A 25,875-nucleotide genomic window follows, 5' to 3' on the forward strand; every position below is an offset into this window, starting at 1 on the left:
TTGCTAATCCTTTGCCCATTTAGGAGGCTGCCTTTTAATTTTGTTGATTGTTTCCTTTGCTGTGTAGAAGCTTTTTATTTTGATGTAGTCCCAATAATTTATTTTTGCTTTTATTTCCCTTGCCTCAGGAGACATATTTAGAAAAATATCGCTATGGTGAATGTCTGAGATATTACTCCCTTTTCTCTCTTTTAGGATTTTTATGCTTTCAGGTCTCACATTTAGGTCTTTACTGCATTTTGAGTTTATTTTTGTGTATGGTGTAAGAAAGTGGTCCGGTTTCACTCTTTTGCATATAGCTGTCCAGTTTTCCCAGCAACATTTGTTTAAGAGACTATCTTTTTTCCATTGGATATTCTTTCCTGCTCTGTCAAAGATTAATTGACATGTAATTATGGGTTTATTTCTGGGTTTTCAATTCTATTCTATCGATCTATGTGTTTTTGTGACAGGACATTTTTCTGTCTGTTTTTGTGATTGTTTTGGTTACTACAACTTGGTAGTATAACTTGAAGTCTGAAATTATAATCCCTCCAGCTTCACTTTTTTTTTTTTAAAGATTTTTATTTATTTGACAGAGAGAGAGATCACAAGGAGGCAGAGAGACAGGCGGGGGCGGGGGGAGCAGGCTCCCTGCTGAGCAGAGGGCCTGATATAGGGCTCCATCCCAGGACCTTGAGATCATGACCTGAGCTGAAGGCAGAGGCTTTAACCCACTGAGCCACCCAGGCGTCCCTTCACTTTTCTTTTTCAAAATTGCTTTAGCTATTCAGTCTTTTGTGGTTCCATATAAATTTTAGGATTGTTTGTTCCAATTCTGTGAAAAATGCTGTTGGCATTTTGATAGGGATTGCACTAAATGTGTAAATTGCTTTAGGTGGTACAGACATTTTAACAGTATTTGTTCCTCTAATCCATGAGCATGGAATGTCTTTCCATTTGTTTGTTTCACCTTCATTTTCTTTCATCAGTGTTTTATAGTTTTTAAAATAAATGTCTTTCACCTCTTTTATTCCTAGGTATGTATTATTTTTGGTGCAACTGTAAATGGGATTGTTTTCTTAATTTCTCTTTCTGCTGCTTCATTATTAGTGTATAGAAATGCAACAGATTTCTGCACATTGATTTTGTATCCTATGACTTTACTGAATTCATTTATCAGTTCTAGTAGTTTTTTGGTGGAGTCTTCAGGTTTCCTATATATATACTATCATGTCTACAAATAGTGAGAGATTTACTTCTTCCTTACCAATTTGGGTGCCTTTTATTTCTTTTGCTGTCTGATTGCTGAGGCTAGGACTTCCAGTATTATGTTGAATAAAAGAGATGAGAGTGGACATCCTTGACTTGTTCTTGACCTTCAGGGGAAAGCTCTCAGTTTTTCCCCATTGAGTATAATGTTCACTGTTGAGTTTTTCATATATGACCTCTATTATGTTGAGATATATTACCTCTAAATCCACCTTGTTGAGGGCTTTTATCATGAAGGTATGTTGTACTTTTTCAAATACTTTTTCAGAATCTATTGAAATGATCATATGGTTTTTATCCTTTCTCTTACTGATATGATAGATCATGTTAACTGATTTCTGACTATTGAACCACGCTTGCATCCCAGGAATAAATCTCATTTGACTGTGATGAATGATTTTTTTAATATATTGTAGGATTTTATTCTTCACTTCTTTCAAAGAAGATATCCACCCATCCCTTCCTCAAATTTTACTTGACGCTCATTTGCAAGTGTGGCTGACTTTAATGAAGATTTAGAAATCATGAGGACAGCTCATAGCACAGTTGCATAGTGAATGACTGTGAAAATATATCTGGATATTCAGGGTTTTAAAAGTCCACTCAACCACTCCACCTTCTCACTGGACTTTCATCTCTTTTTAATACTCATCCTTCCCTGCTTTCTCCTTCCTCCACTTCTCTCCTTGCCCTTTCCTTCCCTTCCCACCATTGCTCAGAAACAAGCAGGCAATCGACCAACCACCCACCCTCACCACAATTAACAACACAACATGCGATAAACAAATTCTTTTATTTTTTATGGAGCCTGACCACCTTTTTTGTCATTTGGGCTCCTGAAGACAACCATGCTCTCAGAGTTACAACTTCTACTCCAAAAGCCTTATCTACATATTATACTCAATACAGGCTTTTTCTATCCTAAGAGAAATTCTGTTGCCATCTGTTAAGATGTGTATTTTTAGTCTGGATATATTATAAATTAGGATGCATGTTTGACAGAAAAGTAGGAGGTACAATAAAGCACAGTATTAAAACAGAGGGACTGGACTTAAACTGAGGAGGTAGAAAAGGAAAGCTTCTGTGAGAGAGAATAACATTTCCAAAGACTGTTACAATAGATCAGTGACAAACAGGAGGAAAGAACATTTCAAGTAGTGGGTCTGGAGATGGGAAGTGGTTTGGTGCACTGGAAAAGCTGAAAAGAGGCCAGCATGGCTATACCCTAAAGAGGAAGAAGAGAAAGAGGGATGAAGGTAGAGTGGTGAGCAAGGACCTGATCACGTGGGACCTTGTAGGTCACATGACTGCAATTTTTAGGTTCCTGAATCTTCTTTAACAAATGAAATGACTCCATGAATTATTTTTTTTCTAAACTTTGCGTTTATTTGTTTTTGAAACGGATGCAATCCTGCCAAACCTGGCAAATGTGTATACACGTGTATACACACACACACACACACACACACACACAAACACCTTCCCTGAGGGCCATATAAGTTGGCATTATTATGAAGTCTATCCTATAGCCATATGCATGATTCTGGGTCAGCCGGGTGATTAGTTGAAATTTACCTCCATATTCATTTTCTCTCCACAGTAATATTTCCTGCAGAGAGACCCACAAGATGAGGGTTTCTGTACAAGATTTTTAAAATGTTGCCTGCCAGCAGCACATGAATTTTCTATCAGTTTTTAGGATTTGGATCTGTTCAGCCAACACATCCATTTCCTGTGAAGAACAAGAAGCTTCTTGCTCTGCTCAGTGCCTTACTAGTAGTGTTAAGGCCTGGCAGGAATACATCTAAGTTCTGTTTACCACCAGGGTAAACTGCCTTCCTATGGCATTCTTGTGGAAAGGCACTTTTTTGGGATTCAGCATATTCTCACATATTTACAGACACTGAAAATGATACACCACGTACATTGCAGACATCGTGCCCACTGCTTACTGCCATTGTTACTCTGTGATGATGCTCGTTTTGCTGTTTTCTGGAAATAAATTATTTTGTTTATTCTCCCAATTCTATCTACCCCAAACTATCTTACTTTTCTTTTCCATTCTTACTTTTCAGCTACTAATAACCATGCCTTTTAAGCTTTTTATTAAAAGTAATAAATTAAGACATTTATCTTCAAGTGGTTTCACCTTTGCCTTGTAACCACCAACATGTGCATAAGCACTCCCAGAGTACTGAGTTTACCAAAATTCATTTCAGTAGCAACAACATTCACTGGCTTTAGGGAAAGAACTCTCCACTTACAGTTAGATACTTGTTAGTCTTACACAACTGTACCTTCCATACAGGGTAATACTTTAAAAGTAAGATAGTTTGAGGAAGCAGTATCTTCTGTGGTTCTTCCTTACAATGAAGCCATTGGCCATTTGCTGAGCTTGACTCTGCTGGCTGTACTACGACTCCAGCTGGTCATCCTGTGAGTCAACACTTATGGTGGAACCTTGGCTACTGGTGTCAGCAGTCTCATAGGACTTTTGGTCTTTGGCAAAGTTGATGAAAACCTGAATTTTTCCAAGGAAAATAAAGTCATTAGTGCTTGGTAAGCCAAGGGAAGAAATAAGGTTAATTCTCACACACCACACACACACACACACACACATACACAGTGAAAGAGAGAAAAAAAAAAAAAGAAGAAAACTAGATATTATAGGCATATGTCCATACAGAAATATATATTCTCACCAGTATTCTTTCAGATATTTAAATTTAACTGGGGTGGGAGGTGCTTCCTGGATGGGTCAGTTGGTTAAATGTCCCACTCTTGATTTCAGCTCAGGTTGTGATCTCAGGGTCTTGGGGTCAAGTCTCATATCGGACTCTGTGCTTGGTGCAGAGTCTGCTTGTCCCTCCCCCTTCTGTCCTTCCCCCTTCTCATGCTTTCTCCCTCTCAAAATTAAATAAATAAAGCCTTAAAAAAATTGGGGCACCTGGTTGGCTCACTGGGTTAACCCTCTGCCTTCAACTCAGGTCATGATCTCAGGGTTCTGGGATGGAGCTCCACATCTGGCTCTCTGCTCAGCAGGGAGCCTACTTCCCTCTCTCTGCCTGCTTCTCTGCCTACTTGTGATCTCTCTCTCTGTGTCAAATAAATGAATAAAATCTTTTAAAAAAATTTAATTTAACTGGGGTTTGAAAATAAAACCTGTATCTACAATTATAAGCATAATATAAATCTAAAGCTATAATTAAATATCTATAACCACATATCTGTATTTGTAAGATTTACATTAATATCTCTATCAAGTATAATCCAGGAGCCCAAGCCAAGCCATTATCAAATGTTTATATGATAACATTGAGAGAAATTTCACTAGTTTCAAGAGTTAATGTACTAAAATAAAATATGTATAGAGAGCTCACATTATGCTCAGTAAGCCAATTATTTAACAGACAGAACTTTATTACTTGGTTTAAAATCACTAAGTCTATCATAGATTGCTCTAGAAACTGAGAGTCTACTTTGTGTCAGACATGGTCCCAGTAGTTGATTATAAGTCAAAGGCTAAATTTTCTGGGTCAGTAAAGCCATAATTGCCCAAAGCCCCCATAAAAAACTGTCCATAAAATGCAGCTCTTAGAGGTCCCTGAGGCCTAATGTTTAGACCCGTCATGACGATAGATGCTATTAAATGTTCTATATACCAGGTTGGTTGAGCTGTACAAAATTAACACACTGTGAAGATGATGAAAGACCTGTAAAGCCTCTAGTTATTGAATACAAAGTAATTAAGACAGATGATGTGAGTGAAACAAAAAAATTCTGCATTTACCACTTCGGTTGCCTGAATCTAGCAGATCTACAGGTCTGGCACTGAACTCCCTCTAGAAACCCCCATCCTATGCTAACCCAGGAAGCCAATCAATAATATTTAAGAAACCTACCAAGGGGTAGGGGCAGAAAAGAAACTTAACAAGGAGAAAGGGAGGAAAGTGTTCATATCTATTTGTTTTACAGGTTTGTTGCTTTACATGTTCATATAACCTAATCGATATATATGTCTTGTAGAAAGGAAAAATCTTCTTTTCTCCATTAAAAAATAGTTAATGCTTTTCACACTTTTTTTGAACATCCCAAAATGCAGTTAAAAATAAATTAAGGTAAGTTTTTCAGGTGCAAGTTTAGATACTGTTTCAATTACAAACAAAATGAATGTTATTAAAAAGAAATAACCAGAACGTGTAATAATTAATAAATGACATTATGCGTATGGATCATGGTATCCCACTCACCTCTTCCAGGGTAGTCTGACTCACTAAGAAATTTGTGATATTTAAAGCAGTCTTGTTGGTTTCCAGCAGATCAAAAATGTTCGCTACTCCTCCTGCCGTGACTGGCACATGATACTCTAGCATGCTGAGGTGCTGATCCTGTGGGGACAAAAGGGAAACATTTATTCTGCAATGTCTGATAATACTGAGGTGACCACATATCACCTGACCAAGAGCTAACACTGAAATTCATTCCACTGACAATGATGAGACAGTGTAAAGGATGGCTATGTTTTGCAACTAACAACCTGCAAAGACGAGATAAAAAGTTTTCACAAATGTCAAGAAGAAAACAAATTAAAAATTTGTTTTTAAACAATTTCAAAGTATTCTATATTCCTATGCACTTATAAAGTCCTTATAGTCTTCCCTAGGAAAAATATTGCAAAATGGTATTTTAGATGTCCGATTATGCTCAGCTCACACAAGGTTTTTTTCAGAGATCTCATTTAGAAAAAAAAATTTTTTGTTGTTTTATTTTTTTTATTTTTTATTTTTTTAGATTTTATTTATTTATTTGACAGAGAGAGATCACAAGTAGACAGAGAGGCAGGCAGAGAGAGAGAGAGAGAGAGAGAGGGAAGCAGGCTCCCCGCTGAGCAGAGAGCCCGATGCGGGGCTCGATCCCACCAGGACCCCGAGATCACGACCTGAGCCGAAGGCAGCGGCTTAACCCACTGAGCCACCCGGGCGCCCCTTTTTGTTGTTTTAATGTAGAACTTTCTAAAAGGCTAGGGATTAACTGTTCAATTTATACTGGCTAAAAAGCTAGATTTCAAAAGCACTGTGTAGGAAAAGTCTCATTAAAATACGCCACATTGAGGGTGCTTGGGTGGCTCAGTCTTTAACGGTCTGATTCTGGCTCAGGTCATGATTTCGGGGTGCTGGGATGGAGCCCCACATTGGACTGCCTGCTCAGTCGGGAGTCTGTTCCCCTTCTCCCTCCGCCCCTTCCCCCACCTGCTCATGCCCGCTTGTGCCAGCTTTCTCTCTCTCAAATGAATAAAATCTCTAAAAAAAACATATACCACATTCTTTCTTAACTCACCCTCAAATTCTTCCCAATGTCTTTATTTAGACCATAGTATCACCATCTACTTAGTAACCTATTCTTGCTTCCTTGGAGCATATTTAACATCCTGCTTTTCTACATATTTACTCAGTTACCATATCCTATTTGCTTTTCCTCTAAAACGAGTCTCACATTTAAACCATTCCTCTCTATTTGCACCATCAGTGTTAATCCCATTCTCACCCCTCCGTATCTGAGCAACTGCCACAGAGTCCTCCGTGGCCTAGAGCCTGCGTACCGTCACACGTTCTGGCACACAGCAGCTAGGATATCTTTCTGGGGCACTCTTTGATCGAGATATGTTCTTACTCCAGCATCTACCCCTGCAACCTATATGGGTCAGATCAAGACCGTGAATTTCACCTCGTATTCAAGACTTCTGTGGCTGGAAACCTCTCCTTTTCTCACTCCTTTGCTCTCTGCCTAACCCCCCTTATTGACCCGTGGGTGCATCACACCTGTCACCACATTCGGACTTTCTTACTTATTTGATCCCCAACTGCTGCTCTTGCTACTTCTCTTCTAGAGATCTACTAGAAACCTCCACCCACTTGCAGAGCGTTGTCTGTCAAGAGAGACATGAGACTTCTATGATCACTGCATCTGCTTTGTGTAGCCCTGGTCCCAGAACACACGGAGGTGAATGGAATCTCATCACTCAGTGAGCAAACACTGGTTTTGACCTGGAAACTAACCAAAAGAAAAAGCACTACTGTGATTTGTGTAAGGCGAAGTATCCTTTAATTTTTAAATTTAATTTTAATTTATATGGTAGAAAATGGACTTTGATAAGAATCATAAAAGCTATTATTTCCTGGAGAAGTTAGACGAGGTTTGGGAGGTCGAGGCAAAGGTATTCCATAGAGGTAAAAGAATGGTTTTAAAATATGCACTCTCTGGGGCGCCTGGGTGGCTCAGTGGGTTAAGCCGCTGCCTTCGGCTCAGGTCATGATCTCAGGGTCCTGGGATCGAGTCCCGCATCGGGCTCTCTGCTCAGCAGGGAGCCTGCTTCCCTCTCTCTCTCTCTCTGCCTGCCTCTCCATCTGCTTGTGATCTCTCTCTGTCAAATAAATAAATAAATAAAATCTTTAAAATATGCACTCTCTTTTGCTCTCTACAATCATCACACATTAATAAGGTGTCTTGTAGTTTACGAAGTAGCTTTGTGGGCATTTTATCATCCGTTCCTCACACCAATCTTGTGAGGTAGATGTTATTATCCTATTTCACAAAGGAGAAAGAGGAAGTTCAGAGACTAAATGTCTTGCTGGAAAACACACAGGCAGAGCTGGATCGCTGCCCAAGCCTTTAAATTTCTTTCCACCATTCCTCACCTGATGTCTTTTATTTTTATTTTATTTTATTAAATATTTTACTTATTTATTTGAGAAAGAGAGAAAACACAAGTGGGGGGGGGGGCAGAGGAAGAAGCAGGCTCCCTGCTGAACAGGAGCCCAACATGGGGCTAGACCCCAGGACCCTGAGATCATGACCTGAGCCAGTCTCACACTTAACCGACTGAGCTCCCAGGTGCTCCCACACCTGATTTCTTTTGAAAATATTCACTTGCTATAATCATCTTGTACAATCTATCTGTACATGAAAGATATTATAAAGACAGCTTTTTTTGTCCCATGCATTTAAGTATGTGCTATGTGAGATATATACACATATCTGTGCCTGTCCATCCTATGAAAATATATATATATAATGAAATTATATATATAATATATATACGTATATATATTATATATATAATGAAATTAAGTGAACATTTCAGCTAGTGTGGGAATGAAGAACTTGATTTCCAAGCAGTTCTGTTCAAACCATTGTGGGCTTGTCTTCCAAATGAGAGGAACAAGAATATAATATTCTCTAGCTATGACATTCTGGAATTTTACATTTTTTTAAAATAAGAAATGTCCTTGATCATATAATATCTGTCATCATTCAGTTCCTTAACATGTATAATCCATAAACTAGTTATATATACAACTCTAAAACTAATAATATGGTCATAAAGTCTTTGTGAGGAAGAAATAAAGATATATAAAAGGACTACATTTCATTTATGTATATATGTTATGTAGGTACATATGTATGTATATATGTATTTTAATGTAAGCCCTACACCCAACGTGGGGCTTGAACTCACAAACTCTGAGATCAAGAGCCACACATTCTACAGACAGAGCCAGCCAGGTACCCCAGGAGTTCATTATTTTTTAAATAGCTATAAAATTATATAATTAACTTAAAGATTCTATTTGTTCATACTGTGTTTCAGAGTATCTTACATATCTTGAACTAATAAATATGTTACAATTAATAATAAAGCTACACTCAACTTGAAAATAGCCAAGTATCCATATTAGATTATGACTATCAAAACCAGTCAAGACCTAAAGGCAGGACAATTTCCTACTTACTTTTAAGTATGTTTTTGGAAAGTGCAGTTGCATAAACCTTGTGAGGGCCTCCGTGCTCACTTTGGTATTCTTCAAGTGAACCTTGACAGTAAATCCTCGTCCAAACCTAGAAAGAAAAAGTGCAAAATGTGGTATGAGTTACATTTTGTTGAAATAACTCCCCTGGAATTCTAGGTAATGAAACAGGACCCAAGCTGACCATTATAGCCCCTTTCTTAAATAAAGACTGCCACTTTGCCGTCAAAGTTCAAGGTGTGTTGCAACTGGCAATAGTGCACTGCCGTGATTTTTTAATTTAGTTCTACCACTATACAAAGTCACACTCCTTGGACAAAAGCTGCGTTAGAAAGAAAACATAAAAACTTGGCTTTCATTGACATCAATGAACTGGCATCTGATGTCAGTATCTGGGATTAAATACTTTCTAATTTAAAACTAACAAGGTCTTAAAAAGGCAAGTCATTGGAGATTTGGTGTCCAAAGTGAAGATTAAAGTCACTGGGGTTTTAAAAATGAATGATGATTTATTATGTTAGCTAACTGTTTGCCCAAGTAAAGAGTTTGTAAACAAGTCACAGCAGACTCTGTGAGAACAACATATAATGTCTCTTTCATCCTTTTTTCTTACTTATCTTGGCTAATACTATTTCATAAGAAGCTGAGTTGTACAGATAAAGGTGTAAAGTAACACCCTGAAGTTTGGAAATTAACATGAACACATGTAAGTCCATATGTACTCTGGCAAATATAAAATACTAATTTAATTTTAATTTGGTAATATGATATTTGTATACATTTCCCCAAAGTATTATTGATTAAAAGGTTCTGAATGCAGTAAAAATGTTAAGCAGCTTACTAAAAGCCTGTGCACATGGTACATGAACATGCAAGATAAAAATCTATGCCTTTCTGTACTTGTCAAGGTCTAACTTGTTATCAAGTAAATTCTTAGAAAACTACTTTCTGAGAGTGTTTGTGTTGTAGTTTTTTTTTTTTTTAAGACCTTTTAGTAAGATAATTTAACTTTCAGGTGAGTTGGAGATCAACTTTTTCTTCCCATTTTATTTCTCGTCACAGACAAGCTGTGAAGCAATCCTCAAAGGTTAGTACAGTACTGGTAGAGTGACTTCCCAACACTGTATGTTCAACAAACAACACAATAGTTCTTCACTTGCTTTTTTTTTTTTTTTAAAGACTTAAATTGTTTATTTTAGAGCAAGAGAGAGAGCAAGCACTGTGGGAAGGGGCAGAGGGAGAGGGAGAAAGCCACTCCACCAGATGCCCCGCTGAGTACAAAGCCCAGTGTGGGGCTCCGTCTCGGGACCCTGAGATCACAACCAGAGCTGAAACCAAGACTCAGAAGCTTAACAGACCGAGCCGCCCAGGCGCCTCTCACCGGCTCTTTATATGCTGCAAAGACCCAATACACTGGAACCTTCCATTCACCATAATGGCCAACCTGGTGCAGAGAGCTTCACATTCTTCCATGCTGAAAGACAGAACCGCATCAGAATGCTGGGCACAGAAAAGTGCTCATAAGCGTAAGCTCAAATGTTTCATTACGGCACCTCAGAAATACTATTTTAGTTCCTTAAAATGTCCTTTCCCTTGAAGGACACAAAAAATACATTTTAAAATATAAATTAAATGTCTTCACCTAGGGTTTATTACTCTTTATTCTCCAGCTTGTAGCCATCTCGCTCACCTGGAATGCCCTCTCATCAAACATGGTATTTCTTTCAACCTCTTTCAAGCTTAGGCTCAAGACCTACATTCCCTGAGAAATGATTCCAAAATAATCCTGAGCTTTTTTTCATGACACTTCATACTCCATATTCAGTTGGCTTTTATGCTTTCTTATTTATAACTAGTTAACCTGTACTTGATTATATAATCCTCATTTCAAGAACTATGACAACTGGTACAAATCCACTCCACTTCATACAAAAATGAATGGAAATTAAACGATTGGCTTCAGAACATATAGTGTGCTGGGCAAAGCTAGGATATGAATGTGACTCTTAATTATAAAAAAAATCTAGAACTTTTTCTACTATATGATAATTGAAGTGAAAGGATGACTTTAATACAAGGCTAACCTTATAAGAAAGACACATAAAATGCTTCAGTAGCTTTTTTACTGAATCAATTGGAAGGATCTACTTCATGGAGGAGGTCTGGGAGATCAGAACTCAGATTTTGTCAAATAACCATTTCAGGAAAAAAACAAACATACAAACAAACAAAAAAAAAAAAACAAAAAAACATTTCAGGTAGGAAGCTAGGCAGGGACAGGGTGTGGTGATAGGGAAGGGTAGTAAGTGTCTGTGGAACCACTAAGTCATTTAGATTGACTGAATGGGGGGATGGGGTGTCACAGGAAAAAAAAAAGATGGGAAATTTAGATGAGGCCAGACAATAAAAAAAGGCCTTCCATACTAAGGCTGAGGATGATGAACTTTATGCAACAGGGAGTAATAGTTTAAGTTCCTCTTAAGAGAAATTTGTTTTTACTTTTTATTTTTAAATTTCTTTTTAAAGATTTATTCATTTGTTTTAGAGAGAGCGTGCATGCGTGCCCGCGGGGGCGCACACATGTGACGGGAGGAGCAGACGAAGAGAATCCTCAAGCAGACTCTGACTCTGCTGAGGAGGGGCTTGATCTCAAGACCCATGAGGTTGTAACCAGAGCCCAAACCAAGAATGGGATGGTCACCAGACTGAGCCACCAGGCACCCTAAGAGAAACTGTTTGTACACAGATGGCTTAGGCCCTATCCCCCCTACCACAGGAGCTGGATTCTCACCTGAAACCTGCCTGAGTTGCTCCCATGACGACAACATAAATTACTTTAACCCAACTGTGGCTTCGTTACCCATGCACGCTCTACAGGATTATCTCTTCCCATCTCTCCTCCTAGAATCCTGTCACTGGCCCTCGGGTTCCCACCCTCAGTTTACCTGTGAGATGTGAGGATGACGGAACACTTATTCTGCACTTCTTCTGAAATGATCTTCCAGAGATGCCGTTTTGACTTAGGATCCATCCCAGAGCTTGGCTCGTCCTTAATAGAAAGTTACAAGAAAAATTTATCAAATTAATTAATTTTTGATGAGGTTCTTTACATGAATCACTGCGTCTCACTTGCCTAGAACAGAAATCACTTTGCGAAGTCCTGTGACAAACTTGTTTTATACTTAATAGGCTTCTTTCTGCTGCTGTCAAAAAGCTCAAAATTAATCATTTAGAATTGTCAATCTGTTTTTAAAAAGTGTCTCAGTGAAGTTGACACCCTGTTACTTTACACTTGTCTAGTATTTCTTTGGGAAAAAAATCTGCATCAATTACTGACAAAGTGGGGTTTCTGCATTTAATACTACATTGTCACAGATATATCTGAAGCTACATCAACAAGACTGCTACCTTGCTCCTGAGAACAGAATTGTGGCTTTGTGTGATAATAGAGCACATGCTGCTCACAGAACACAATTTGATTTTTCAGTTAGTATGGTTGAGGTATATCTTATTTTATTTCTTTTTGAACTTTAAAAAAATTTTACTTAATTTTTTATTTTTATCAACATATAATGTATTATTTGGAGGTATATTTTAAATTCTATCTTATTAATTGAAATTGAATCCTCTTTGGAGGAATAACAATAATATTTGCAGAAATTTCCACATAGAAAATGCAAATTATATTTTAAGATAAATGATGTTTTGGAAAATTGTTCAGACACAAAATTCAAAATAGATGACAAATGATTGCTAAACAAGCAATAATAGATTGTAAGAGATGATTAAATTAACAAATTAGAGGACAAGATTAGGTCATAATTAAGAGGTCTGTTTTCTCAGTGGAGAATATGTACATAGGATTATCTGAGGCTTGTCTTTATAGTAAGAGGCTAAAGGAATGAGTGTTGATTTGGGGAAACAGGAAAGGATATCCTGTCACTGCTCCTGTTCTTGAAGATGAGAGCATATAGGGTAAATGCATATGACAGAAAATATGACAGCTTTCTTTCATAGCCTGTATTTCAGTTCAGCTCATTAATACATAACATTTGCCTAGCAATTTAAAATATTTTAAATACTTTACATCTATTCTTTCACAGAAATGCCTAAGGATTGTTTTGTTCAAGTTAAGGGACACTTAAGACAATAAAATTCCACCATAAGCATTGATGGGCAGGGATGTAATGCATTATAAGCTTCTGGTACTACGGAAAGATAGGTTGTGCATCACTTAGCTGGGCGGTTTAAATGATGGGGTCCTCTGTAGGACTTAATCCCTGAAATAATGTGGTGATTTATAATTGAATTTGTATTGTATACAGTCAAAACTCTCCTGAAGTTCAGAGTTCCTTAAATGAAGTGCATCTTCCAAAATAAGCGCAGGTTCTTTTCTCAGAAATAGGCCCCCTTCCCAGCGTCTGGACTGAAGAGCAGGACGCCCTATTGATCACCTCTATGGGTAATTTGTATTCCAAGTGATGAATTAAATTTTCCTACTCTTAACCAAAATATAAATGTGGAATGCATTTCTTGCATTAAAGAATTCAAATAAATTACAAAGGCATATTGTCAATCCCAAACTAGGTAACGCATATTTTTAAGTAACAGGGAAATGAAATTTTAGCACAACACATTGCTCTAAACTCTGTCTTTCTGTTTTAGGAGAAGTTGGAAAATATGTTGGTTCACCTGATGAGTTACTAACAACGGATTTCTTCAATAATGGGCAATCAAACTGTTCTGTATTCCATAACAATACTTATTAGAATATCCTGAATTTGTTCTAGCTACTTCCTGTTCCCATAACAAGTGTTTCTTCTGAAATGGACTAACCATAGCTCTTTGCCAATATAGATTCCCTTAATAAGGGCACCTGGGTGGCTCAGTCGGTTAAGCATCTGCCCTCACCTCAAGTCATGGTCCCAGGGTCCTGGGATCGAGTCCTGTATCGGGCTCCCTGCTCAGTGGGGAGCCTGCTTCTCCCTCTGCCTGCCGCCCCCCACCCCCGGCTTGTGCACACACTCTCTTTCTCTCTCTCTCTCTCTGACATAAGAAATAAATAAAATCCTTAAAAACAATAAATTCCCTTAATGAGGTGGTATATGTAAGATGTTCTGCAAAATAACCAGCACAAAGGGAGACCTCAGTAAAGATTTATGGCAACAATGACAATAAAATGTTACACACACTATTGGGTATGTGGGTCTAATCATGCAGTCCCCTTTTCCACAATGATCCTCTTACCAGCAGGAGAATGGAAGGTTTCCCTATCAAGGCCAGTGCGGTGGATAATTTTCTTTTTGTGCCGTAACTGCACAAAGAGGTAGCTCTGTCCTTGTAGGGCATCAGGTGAAGTCTCCTCAGGAGTTTATGAACAGTCTGTGGGAGGAAAACAGGAGTTAGGTTGTTGACCTTCTGCTGCCAAAACCCTAACAGCACTACAGGGAAAAAAGATAATTGTGAAAGAAAGTTCTATAATGAAGAAATATATATTGAAAACAATTCAAACATTTAAACCCAACTTATTTTATTTTTACTTTTAAAGGTTCACCTGAAAATTAATAATGTCTTAAAGAGATAAAAACAATTCTGTGGAGCCTCATTTTTAAATGGGATTTCCCCCCACCCAAATGTGTGTTGTGTATTTACAATTGGACTGGACTTTCTGCAGGATTTCTATATACAACTTAAAAGAGCTGAAACAGAATTCTACCCTTCACAAGCCAGGTTTCTCATGGATTGTCCTCTTTGTTTCGTCTTTCTTCTTACAGAGGGGGCAAATTGTCACAAAGATTTTATGTCTATTTAAAACTGACCCAGTATCAAAACTGCAGCACGTTAACTTAGGAGTCATGGGCTCGTGAGGCTATTTCTGTAGCTAAACAGCTCTGGCAAAGAATGGAATCCTAGGAGGACTTCAACAGGTCCTCAGGGTGGCAGAAATAGATTAAACTGTCCCAAGAGTCAGCCATTCCAGTAAAAAGGCAAATGATGGCACTGAAGTACAAAATCACATTTAAAAAAATCAAAATGGAAGCTATTTGCTTTTACGTGGGCAGTTTTTGGGGAATCCCCTGTTTCAGAACTTATCTAAACACAGGAGGGTGTGCAGACATCACCAACCACGGCTCAGCCCTGAGCCTCTGGCAAGTGTGATCCTCTACTGGATAGTTCTGAGCAAATACTGGGTTCGCAGGCGTCTTGTCTGATATTCACAATTAAGGGAAGACTGCCTCAGTGGTCCCTGACAGCAAGAAAATGCCACAGTTTTCCAGGTCTCACTCAGTTGTAAGAATGGGGGGTGGGGAGCGAAAACAGTAATGGTTTTCAAAGGAACTAGTTTTCAAACTTCTACTCACTTCTTTAATATCTTTTTCTGGAATTCCGTGTATTCTGGCATAGAAATACAGGTGTTCTTCCACAGATACCAGGTCGTCTAAGGCATCCTCCTGAGGGCAGTATCCAACGAGGGAGCTGTGTGAGTCAACATGACCCAGGGATCTGAGTTGAGAGAAGACAAGACACAGAGAGTTTCAAAAGGCATGTACCCGCTTGTCCCCAAATATGGGGAAGGCAGCTCTTTTTTGTTCACGGGGATTGGTGATTCTAAAAAAAAAAGGTAAAATATCCCACGACCATATCACACTTAAGATTTATAAATTCCCACCTCCTAGAATAGCTATTATTCCCCCTAAGGATTTAATAATGCGACTACAAAAATAACAAAGAGTTCATTTAATTATTTTTTTCATGTCATTATGTTGTGCTCAGTAAGTTGAAGCCATGGTTTTTCATACCCAGTTTTATTTCTTATCAGAATATTTCCACTTGAAGGAATTATGTCTCCTGTCAGCATCTTGAAGATAGTTGTCTTTCCTGCTCCATTCACCCCAAGAAGGCCAAAGCACTAGTTTGGGAGAGCAAAGAAAAAAACATATATAAAACCTAATCCAAACCAAAGACATGTTATTATTATATCCTTTCCTCTTTCTCCCTGGGTGAAATAAATTACAAAGAAAAATACATCATTGGAATTATTCATGGATATTGTAGTGTTCTGTTGGTATTTGATAAAACTTTTTCTCTTTTAAAACAAATGGTTACTTAAATATCTTTTTTCCTTTAACCATCTGAACGTTTGTATATATACTTACGACTTATTTTACACATTATCTTATATTATATTATCTGGGTGACATGACAAAACATCCCACAAGTAAGATATGCTAACTTGACAAAGGAATTATATTTATAGATTTCACATTATTCACACAAAATCACAACTTTACTGAATAAGCCGCTGAAGGAATAATTTTATGCTTTTGAATAGATTTGATGCATTTGGTTTGCAGCTCTGCTCCAAAAACTAAGGGAAATGCTCACATTCTCTTTCTCCTTTCAAAGCTGCCTTAGTATTTCTTTTTTTTTCTTTTCTTTTTTTTTTTTTTTTGGCCTTTAAATATTTAGTTATTTATAAGAGAGTGAACAAGAGGGGAGGGGCAGAGGGAGAGGGGGAGAGAAAATCTCAGGCAGACTCCACACTGACATTGAGTCTCATGTGGGGCTCAATCCTGTGACCCTGAGATCATGATCTGAGCCAAAATCAAGAGTCCGATGCTTAACCAACTGAGCCACACAGGTGCCCCAATATTTTCTCTATAAAAACAGCAAGAATAGGGCGCCTGGGTGGCTCAGTGGGTTAAAGCCTCTGCCTTCAGCTCAGGTCATGATCCCAGGGTCCTGGGATCGAGCCCCGCATTGGGCTCTCTGCTCTGCGGGGAGCCTGCTTCCTCCTCTCTCTGACTGCCTCTCTGCCTACTTGTGATCTCTGTCAAATAAATAAATAAAATCTTTTAAAAAAAAACCAGCAAGAATAAATATGGACACAGTTCTAGGACCTTGCTTCTGGACACTGGTCTCTTAATGCTGTTTTTCACAAATGGCTGAAAACTACAAGTTGAAGACAGCACCCCACACACGCGTCGTGACTGGAAACCCACCCCAGGGAGGACAGCAGCTTCGGATGGGGCTTAGGACTTGGGGTGTGGTGACTCCTTTCTGTTAAGAGGGAAGATTTAGAGGGTAAGTAACACATGGATGTGTGTAAATTTTATATACAGAATCCATCAAAATACTCAGGGGGTAACTTCCATATTTCCAGAAAAAATAATTTCCAGAAAAGAAGATTTTTGTCACTTAATGTGCCAATATAAAGGACAGTTCAGAACGAAGCAGTGCTCCTCACCTCCCCAGCGGGTATCCCGATGCTGATGTTGTTTACAGCTATGATCTTTTTGTGGATAAGCTGGTAGGTCTTTGTGAGACGATGGAGCTGGACCAGGTCAAAGTCACCTGCACCGTTCTCTACTCGGAATCTCTCAGCCCGCACATCTTCATCTTCATCTATTGTCTCCATTATGGGTGAAGAACTAAATTTTCTAAAGAAGAGTCTAAAAAATGGACCCAGTGATTCTGCATCAGTGATTCTGAATGGCATCACTCAATTCTCACATATTTTAATGGGTTCTCGCTTCACTAAAAGTGTGCAATCACACACTAGGTTTGTTTTAAATTTGTTATGCATTATGCTACTTAAATAAGTTAAAATTAGCATGGATGCCATTCACCATATCCAATATGGTATTCAGAAAACAGCTTCTGCTTTCCATGCCTTAAATGTTTTCAGATTCACTGTTACAATTCAGAATCTAATTTTAGTAACAAGGGGATCAGTTTGGGTTTGAAAGTTACCTCCTAAAAGAGAGAACCAGAGTCATTAATAAGACCCAACACTTATAAGTCCATGATCAATTATCAACTTCTTAAAAGAAAATCCTTTTTATTCTTCTTCTATCATCAGTGACATGAATGTTCCTCTATGTTCTGTTTCCTGTGAAAGTCTTACCTAGGATCTAGTTAAGGTTATTGGCCCTGAAAACTAATTAAGTCTCAAACCCACATCAACATCTTGCCTAATATATACTGAAGCAAACCAAATCAAACAAAAGTTAAAAACCCAACAAATCAATCAGATCTTCCCCGCAATGTACCTGCTTCTTTTAATGATATCCCCAGAGATTCCAACTGTGATGTTTTCTTTGAATCCTCCCCGTTCTAAAATCCACTTTTGTCAGTCTCCTAACACTGGAAATGCCTCTAACACCCAGTCATCAATCATGTTCTGTCTATTTCTATTACCATCAGAGGCTTTCACTCTTTCTCACCTAAATTCTTCAGGAATCTCAAACTGCTCCAATATCTCTGACTCTTCCATTCTAATCTGCAGGACATCCACAGAATCACATCTCCTAAACCACCATTTGATCAGGTTGCTTTCTGGTCAAAACCTTTATTGGACAACTATTTGTTTGTTGAACAAAGTCCAAATCATCTCTTTAGCCGAGTATCTGATAGATTCCATAGTCTTATGGCCACATTCTTAAGTTCCTACTATTTCATTACATTTATTCTATGTTCTAATCACACTGTATTACTCATTTCTCAAATAAAAGCCAAGATTTTTTTGCTTGATCTTTGCTCTTGTCATTCTTTTCATTATTTTAACTTAAGTTTTATTTTTCCATTTGTGATACATGCATATCAATGCATTAAAAAGGTACTGAAGAATATATAGTGAGAATATATAGTGAGAAGTAAGTTTTCCTGTACAGTTCTTCTCAGCAAGGCACCCATAATTAGAGAGGGTTAGTGCATATGTATGTATAACTTATAGTTCTTTTCTAACCCAAGTGGTAATAAACAATTCACAAAGTCCTGAAACTAGGTTTTTCACCTAATAATATCAGCAGTGACCCAAATATTACATACAGAACTGTATCAGTCTGATGACTGCACAGTGTTTCACATATGAAAAAAACATATAATTTCTCAGACCAATCCTTACATGGAGGACATTTAGTTTGTTTTCATTCTTTTGCTATTAAGAATGGCTGCTATGATGGATGATTTTATACATACATAATTCTGCATGTGTGTGAGCATATCTGTAGGAAAAGAATCCTAGAAATGGAGTAGCTGGGTCAATGGTATATATATTTCTTTTTTTTAAATTTATGATTCTGGGGACGCCTGGGTGGCTCAGTTGGTTAAGCAGCTGCCTTCGGCTCAGGTCATGATCCCAGCGTCCTGGGATCGAGTCCCACATCGGGCTCCTTGCTTGGCGGCGAGCCTGCTTCTCCCTCTGCCTCTGCCTGCCACTCTGTCTGCCTGTGCTCACTCTCGCTTCTCTCTATGACAAATAAATAAATAAAAAATCTTAAAAAAAAAATTTATGATTCTGTTTTTCTCTTTACCCAATCTTCTCTGAAACCCACTGCTAATATGCTACTCACTCAGTACTCTTTTCATTTCTACTTTCTATCCTTCCTTTTAAACAACTCAAACACTACATCTTTTGTTTACGTATGTATTTTCTTTTCACTACTGAATCTTTTTTTTTTTAATTTTTTTTTTTCACCAGTGAATCTTAAGGCTAATCTCCTTAAGGCTAACAGTTGAGCTTCTTTAATATTATTCTCTCACTCTACAACAATACTTGCAGATATATAGTAAGGTCTGGTAACTATTTATTAAATGAAATGACTGGTGAATTCCTTGACAGTTTTTTTAAGGTTTTTTTTTAACCACATTTCCATTTTACTAATGGAAAGATGACTATGGACCACTTCTGAAATATTCTGAATTGAGTTTTATCATGGAGGTCAAACACAGTATTTTCATTTTATTTACCTGAGTTTCTTTATTAGCCATTCATTGATTAAGAGCCGCAAGAAAAAGAACACGGTGCCCTGAGAAACCAAAGCCACAAACATTGCACCTAATTTATCCATCTCAAAGGTTTCACTTGGGTATTCCACTCCATATGCTTTTAAGAAGTCTAGGACTGATTGTTGTTGAGAAAGTTCAATCAAACCGTAGCCAAAGCAGAATTGTGGAAAAATCAGGAAAATGCGCTTGAGGGTTTCAGAAATAAGTTCTAAAGTCTGAAATGAGAGGGGAAAAAAAAAAAAAATGAAGCTCAGGGTTAGACTTCTAACAAATTGACAGAAATGCAAAACTAGATGTGGACAAATAGTAAAACTTGAGAAATTCATCTAGATTGGCAAATATTTCACACGTATGCTGAATTTACATGTAAGTATTTACTCTAAACAAACAGTAGAGATTTACAACTAAAATACAAGCAGAAAAGGATTATCTTTTTCTTGAGATGATCAGGCCATCAGGCTATGATCAGGCCAAATCCTGGAGGCTGAATCACTTCTAGCCCTGCCTTACATCCTAGGAATGCAGAAATACCAAGTTGTTGGGGGTCTGACACAAGGTATTGGTCAAGCCTGAGTAAAGGAGGCATTTGGTAAGGTTAAGTTTTGGAACCTTAGGTAATTTGTGCGTGAAGAGGGACTAAAATGAAGTGAGAAAAAAGGAACAAATGGCTCATTTTCACGTTATTCACACTTGGGCCAACCACTTTCAACTCATGAATTGTCTTCTTCCTTCTGGAGTGTGCTTGTCTATTCCTTAGTTCATTTCATTTCCTCTCTATTCTTTCCAATTCAATCTCTTAGCACTGCTAGTGCTTCCCTTCTCACTAATTGTAATTGTCCCCTCTGAATGGAAAATGATGCTTACAATGGAGTAGACTTCAATACATGACTGAAAGGGGATGAATTAGGTTTGTTCTCTGTAAATGTTCAAAAAAATCTTAACCCACAATCATAGAACTAAGTCATTGTCCTTGTTCCTACCACACCATAGCAATTTGTTAATGAGTAAAAAGTGTAGCTGACCAATTGGTTGCACGATCTTGTCAGTGTCATATAATATATCTGATTTCACCTCCATCACCCCACTCATACCCTATCAAATGTCAATAGTTTTGACACTGGGCAAATACAATCATAGGTATAAACCTAGACGGAGCCTAAAAAGAATTTTCAAAGGCTGTAGTTTCTCCTCTACTAAATTTAATAGAGTTAAAAGAAATTCCTCTTTTGTATTAGATAATGTGAAATACAGAAAATCTTTTCACCTTGAACATGTTGAAACGTTTCATACTTTATTGAAGTTTAGCAGACTAATAATGTACCTTACCGGATCATTAGGCTTTTCCTTAGAAAGAAAGTATACCACTGACAGGGAAACAATGGAATTGATGCCAAAAAAAAGGTTGATGCAGACGTAAGTGATGAAAGCCATTCCTGTTTCATGGAAGAGCCCAGCCAGCAAGTACATCCAAGAAAATGTGGCATACCTGTATGTTAATAATACTAAGGATTAAAATTATGCCTTCATCACTATCCTTTAACAAAAAACAAAAACTTTGATAGGGTTTTGAAAATAAACATTTGGGATAAGTTGCTACATCTCTTATAGTTAGATCTCTCTTTTATAACATTTTTTGACAAATCTTTTGGATTTCTTAAGTGACAGTAAGAAGCTTCTCTTTTCAGGAAACTTGAGTAGCTGTAGACCATCACAACTACAAATTAATTCCTTCTAGACATGTCGTCATCCTATGCAGGGAAGTTTTTTTGTTTGTTTGTTTGTTTTCTCAGAAATAAGAGTTTAATCAATATAAACCTTACAATTTAAAGCTGAGAAAAAATAATGACCTTATTTTAAGTTAGCTAACCAGACACGGAATGCCCTGAAGCTGGATGTCCTGCTTGAGCAAATTTGCAGCAACCTTTCCAGTGATGAAGAAGAACTGAAGACAAAGTAATCCTTCATCAGCTACATTGCGAAGTCGATGGATACTACTCATGCATTCAGGGCAGACAGAACCACTATGCTTGCACTGATGACGTTAACCTGTACTACCTGTATTGCCCTGATACAGAAATAATATTGTGCATGTGTTAGACATCTATAAAAATGTAAACAAAATATACACGAGTACACAACTTACAATGGTATTTACTCATGATTTGTCAATACATAAATCCATACATGTACACACATTTTTCTGATCATTCTAAAGCATCCATTTTTACATAATTAAATTACATATGTAAATTACATGTGTTCATTCTTCTTTCACTGCAGCTTACCCAAATAGCAGAAGGAGGAGAGATACGGCTCCTAGGTTATTTCCACTGTAGAAGGCAGGTAACTTGAAAATTGCAATGACACCAATTGAAAATGCTACAGGCACCAAGTAGAAGGCCTATGGGAATATGTAAAACAAGGCTTAATATACAGCAAATATTTTTCCAAAAACATCAATAGCCCATCTAGTTAAAATTGTAACAAGTTGACCTTGAAATCGGTGAAGGAATGAATTTTTATTTATGTTCCTGTTGCAATGTTCAGCTTATTTTACCATTGATTTCACTCTGGAATTTGTCTCCTGTAATAGAAGGTCAAGCCAGTCTCCATCTTTATAGATGTACACGGAGTCCCTGGTGTTCCTGCCTCCAGGCTTTGAGACTTGGGATCATGTGGTGACAGAGGTTCAGTGAGAAAGATAAGACAGTCTTGGTAGCTTGGTATTAGATTCAGTCCTCAAAATATTGATTTCATTTTGAATGCTGGAACGCTGACCGGTGGTAGATTTCTAAGGCTTGGTTATCAGTGTGAGACACTATGTGTAAAATAGCAGGGTGGCGGGTTCCACACATTCTTGGAATTACACGTATATGAACAAAGAATTCAGTGTTTTATTGACAAACAGAAATATTAAATGCTGTGCAGGCTGTAGCAAGATGTACACTATAAAGGAGATGGTAATTTAACTGGGGGGGGGGGCTCCTAAATTGGAATGAATACCAGATATATGACAACAGAATCTAAGTAGTAAGCAGCCCTTCACAGAATCGTGTACTTTAAGCTTTTTTGGCTTTAAAGCTCCTATTAAGTCCAGAGGAGTCATTACAGTTCTTTTTAGATTTGACTTCTTCAACAAACGCATTTCAGACCTCACTGGATATATTAACAGAGTGGATATGCAGTTAATTACTCTCCAGCTCTTCAAGCCAATGATCTATACAGCAACTCAGACAATTTTGCCATAATCACCAGGCAAATGCATACCACCTCCTGGGCTTTTCGCCAGTACTGGCACACTCAGAGTCAAGAAAACCCATCTGAACTTTGGGACCATTTTATGTAAATGAGAGAGCTGTCAATGAAATTCACCCCTTATTGTCCCAACTATTCTTCTCTAATAGTGTCATTCATCAGGGACTGCTGCTTCAAATTTTTTACTAATAGTTGATTAAATTCTTATAAGCATGATTATTTGGTACCATTGGGCAAGGCTATTTTGCTCACTTCTACTTCTCCACAGTAGTGGCTCTCAAACTTTAGTATGCATAAAATAAAGGATCTTTTTTTAAAAATGCACATCCTGGCTCCACTCCCAAGGTGCAGAACTAGTAGGTCTGGGGTGGGGCAGGAATCTGCATTTCAGTAAATGTCCTGGGGAATCTGATATAGATGGTCTCAGACCATAGAGATGAGGAGAGGTGGAGCTTTCCTCTCTCGGATGACTGTAAGACTGATGCAAATGTTTTTTTCTTAACTTACTGACTTGTAATAATCTGAACAAGGTAGGGCCAATAAAGCTAATGCCATCTGTTTTTAAAAGATTTATTTGTTTTTTTTAGAGAGAAAGAGTACAAGCGAGCATGATTCAGAGGAGGGCAGAGGGAGAGAATCTCAATCAGACTCCACTCTGAGTGTGGAACCTGACATGGGGCTCAATCTCACGACCCTGAGACCATGATGTGAGCTGATACTAAGGGTTGGACACTCAAGCGACTGAGCCACTCAGGTGCCCCTCAAACTGGTGTCTTCTCCCAAATCAATCCTGTCTTTCTTGCAATGACACAAGTTACTCACCATGTCATAAATGAAGTTTGTTACCCAGTAGCATGTCACACCGATGCCTGAGATGTGCTGCAGCTGCTTGGCTTTGGTCTGATGCTCCCTGACAACGTAGGTGACAAAGCTGGCAGTAGTGACAGAGTAGCCCATCAGGATGGAGAGTGCCACTAAAATATCGATTAAGCTGCTCATTCTGCAGTGAGCAATAGGAAGAGGAAAGCACACATAAGTTTCTGGAACTCTCTTCCTTTCAGAAAGACTCATGACTAAAACCATCAACAAAACAGTATAAGACTTGGCTCAGACACAGATAAGTCTTCCTGCAAGGCAGCCAGATAATATCTTCTACATGACTCGGCTTTGACCCCGGGTAAATATAGCTCTAGTGCACTGGAACTGACCAGGGCTGTTTGATGAATAAATAAGTAAACCCCAGTCTCCAAGAGTTACTGGGTATATGCAAGGAATATACAGTTCTTGAGATTAGAACTAGTACTTAAACGCCATGCAGAGAAATTGAAATCATGAAGCACTTACACATCTGACTTATAAAAGCAGCAGATTCTGACTCTCTAGTCAGCAAGCTCACTCGGCAACCTCACTGTACAGACTTTCAGAAACTTCCTTTTATCCCAGTCAGTGACTTATATGAACAGCTCTTCTAGACTGACATTCATTCACATACAACTGTGATTTCCAATTATAGTACTTTATACAGAAGCTTTACTATATGCCAAGGAGTTGTCATGTTGGATGTTTCTACTTACGTGGCTTGTTCCTGGTCTTGCACTCCTGGATAGGGATGACTATACATGATGATGCCTAAAAGGAGAGACGGGTTTTTCATGAGCACATATTCAGAAATACCAATGTTTGGATGAATGATATATAATACTTTGTTCCTTATGTTCTCATTTTACTTTGGGGATACTATTTTATTTTCATTTTTTATTTTTTTTAAAGATTTTATTTATTTGACACACACAGAGAGAGATCACAAGTAGGCAGAGAGGCAGGCGGGGTGGGGGGGAAGCGGGCTCCCCGCTGAGCAGAGAGCCTGATGCGGGGTTCCATCCCAGGACCCTGAGATCATGACCTGAGCCGAAGGCAGAGGGTTTAACCCACTGAGCCACCCAGGCACCCCGGGGATACAATTTTAAAGGAAAGTTATTTCCCCCCAGCCAGTCTCATCAATGCCACACAATTAATGGCACTCACATAAAAAGAAAAAAAAAAATGCTTTCACATTTTGGGATTCCACATATGGAATTTTGGGAGAAGGGGCAAGAATTTACATTTCTTTTTTTTTTTAAAGATTTAATTTATTTATTTGACAGACAGAGATCACAAGTAGGCAGAGAGGCAGGTAGAGAGAGAGGAGGAAGCTGGCTCCCCACTGAGCACAGAGTCCGATATGGAGCTTGATCCCAGGACCCTGGGATCATGACCTGAGCTGAAGACAGAGGCTTTAACCCACTGAGCCACCCAGGCGCCCCAAGAATTTACATTTCTTATATAGCATTTCCCCTCTATTACATTTTTGTTTTCTATCTTATTCTATCTCATCACATGTTTGTATTTCAGTAACACTTATTATATTGGCATTTAGACCAATTGTAAGAGGATCTCCTAAAAAACACTGACCACCCCATTGTTGTTTAGTCTTTTGCTGGGAAAATACTGTAGCCTGAGAAGATCCCTCCTCTTTTACTAATTCCAAGAAAACTACTGTTCGAGAACTCTACCCGGGTAAGGCTTGGCGGTTTTGGCCATCTCTGAGGGATTTCCACTGAGACACATAAAGGTCCAAGAGAATTCAGAAAAACTGGCTGGCTCTGAAAAAACAGTCACTTAAATCCAATACAATCCTAAATTATTGGGATGTTCCATAGTCAGTTATAGTTCCTGAGTTAGAAGCCAGATTCTTTTCTCCTCTTATCAGAGGACGTTGACAGCCATAGTTAGC

At 38.2% G+C, this 25,875-nt stretch overlaps 1 protein-coding gene across 1 annotated transcript in view; it reads right to left on the reverse strand.

Moving 5' to 3' along the window:
• Positions 1 to 2,356: 2,356 nt before the first annotated feature.
• Positions 2,357 to 25,875, reverse strand: part of ABCA12 (ATP binding cassette subfamily A member 12) — a 177,100-nt gene continuing 153,581 nt past the window's right edge. The window contains exons 40-53 of the mRNA XM_047722762.1: positions 24,677 to 24,731; positions 23,925 to 24,102; positions 22,133 to 22,248; positions 21,174 to 21,333; positions 19,809 to 20,062; positions 17,305 to 17,509; positions 15,857 to 15,966; positions 15,419 to 15,560; positions 14,304 to 14,438; positions 12,002 to 12,105; positions 10,438 to 10,530; positions 9,042 to 9,147; positions 5,502 to 5,639; positions 2,357 to 3,772 (exon numbers count right to left, since the gene is read on the reverse strand). Coding sequence (XP_047578718.1) covers positions 3,665 to 3,772; positions 5,502 to 5,639; positions 9,042 to 9,147; positions 10,438 to 10,530; positions 12,002 to 12,105; positions 14,304 to 14,438; positions 15,419 to 15,560; positions 15,857 to 15,966; positions 17,305 to 17,509; positions 19,809 to 20,062; positions 21,174 to 21,333; positions 22,133 to 22,248; positions 23,925 to 24,102; positions 24,677 to 24,731 — 1,904 coding nt within the window. The 3' untranslated portion in view covers positions 2,357 to 3,664. The remainder of the gene's footprint in view (positions 3,773 to 5,501; positions 5,640 to 9,041; positions 9,148 to 10,437; positions 10,531 to 12,001; positions 12,106 to 14,303; positions 14,439 to 15,418; positions 15,561 to 15,856; positions 15,967 to 17,304; positions 17,510 to 19,808; positions 20,063 to 21,173; positions 21,334 to 22,132; positions 22,249 to 23,924; positions 24,103 to 24,676; positions 24,732 to 25,875) is intronic.

Source organism: Lutra lutra, chromosome 3 (assembly GCF_902655055.1).
Source record: "Lutra lutra chromosome 3, mLutLut1.2, whole genome shotgun sequence".
NCBI lineage: Eukaryota > Metazoa > Chordata > Mammalia > Carnivora > Mustelidae > Lutra > Lutra lutra.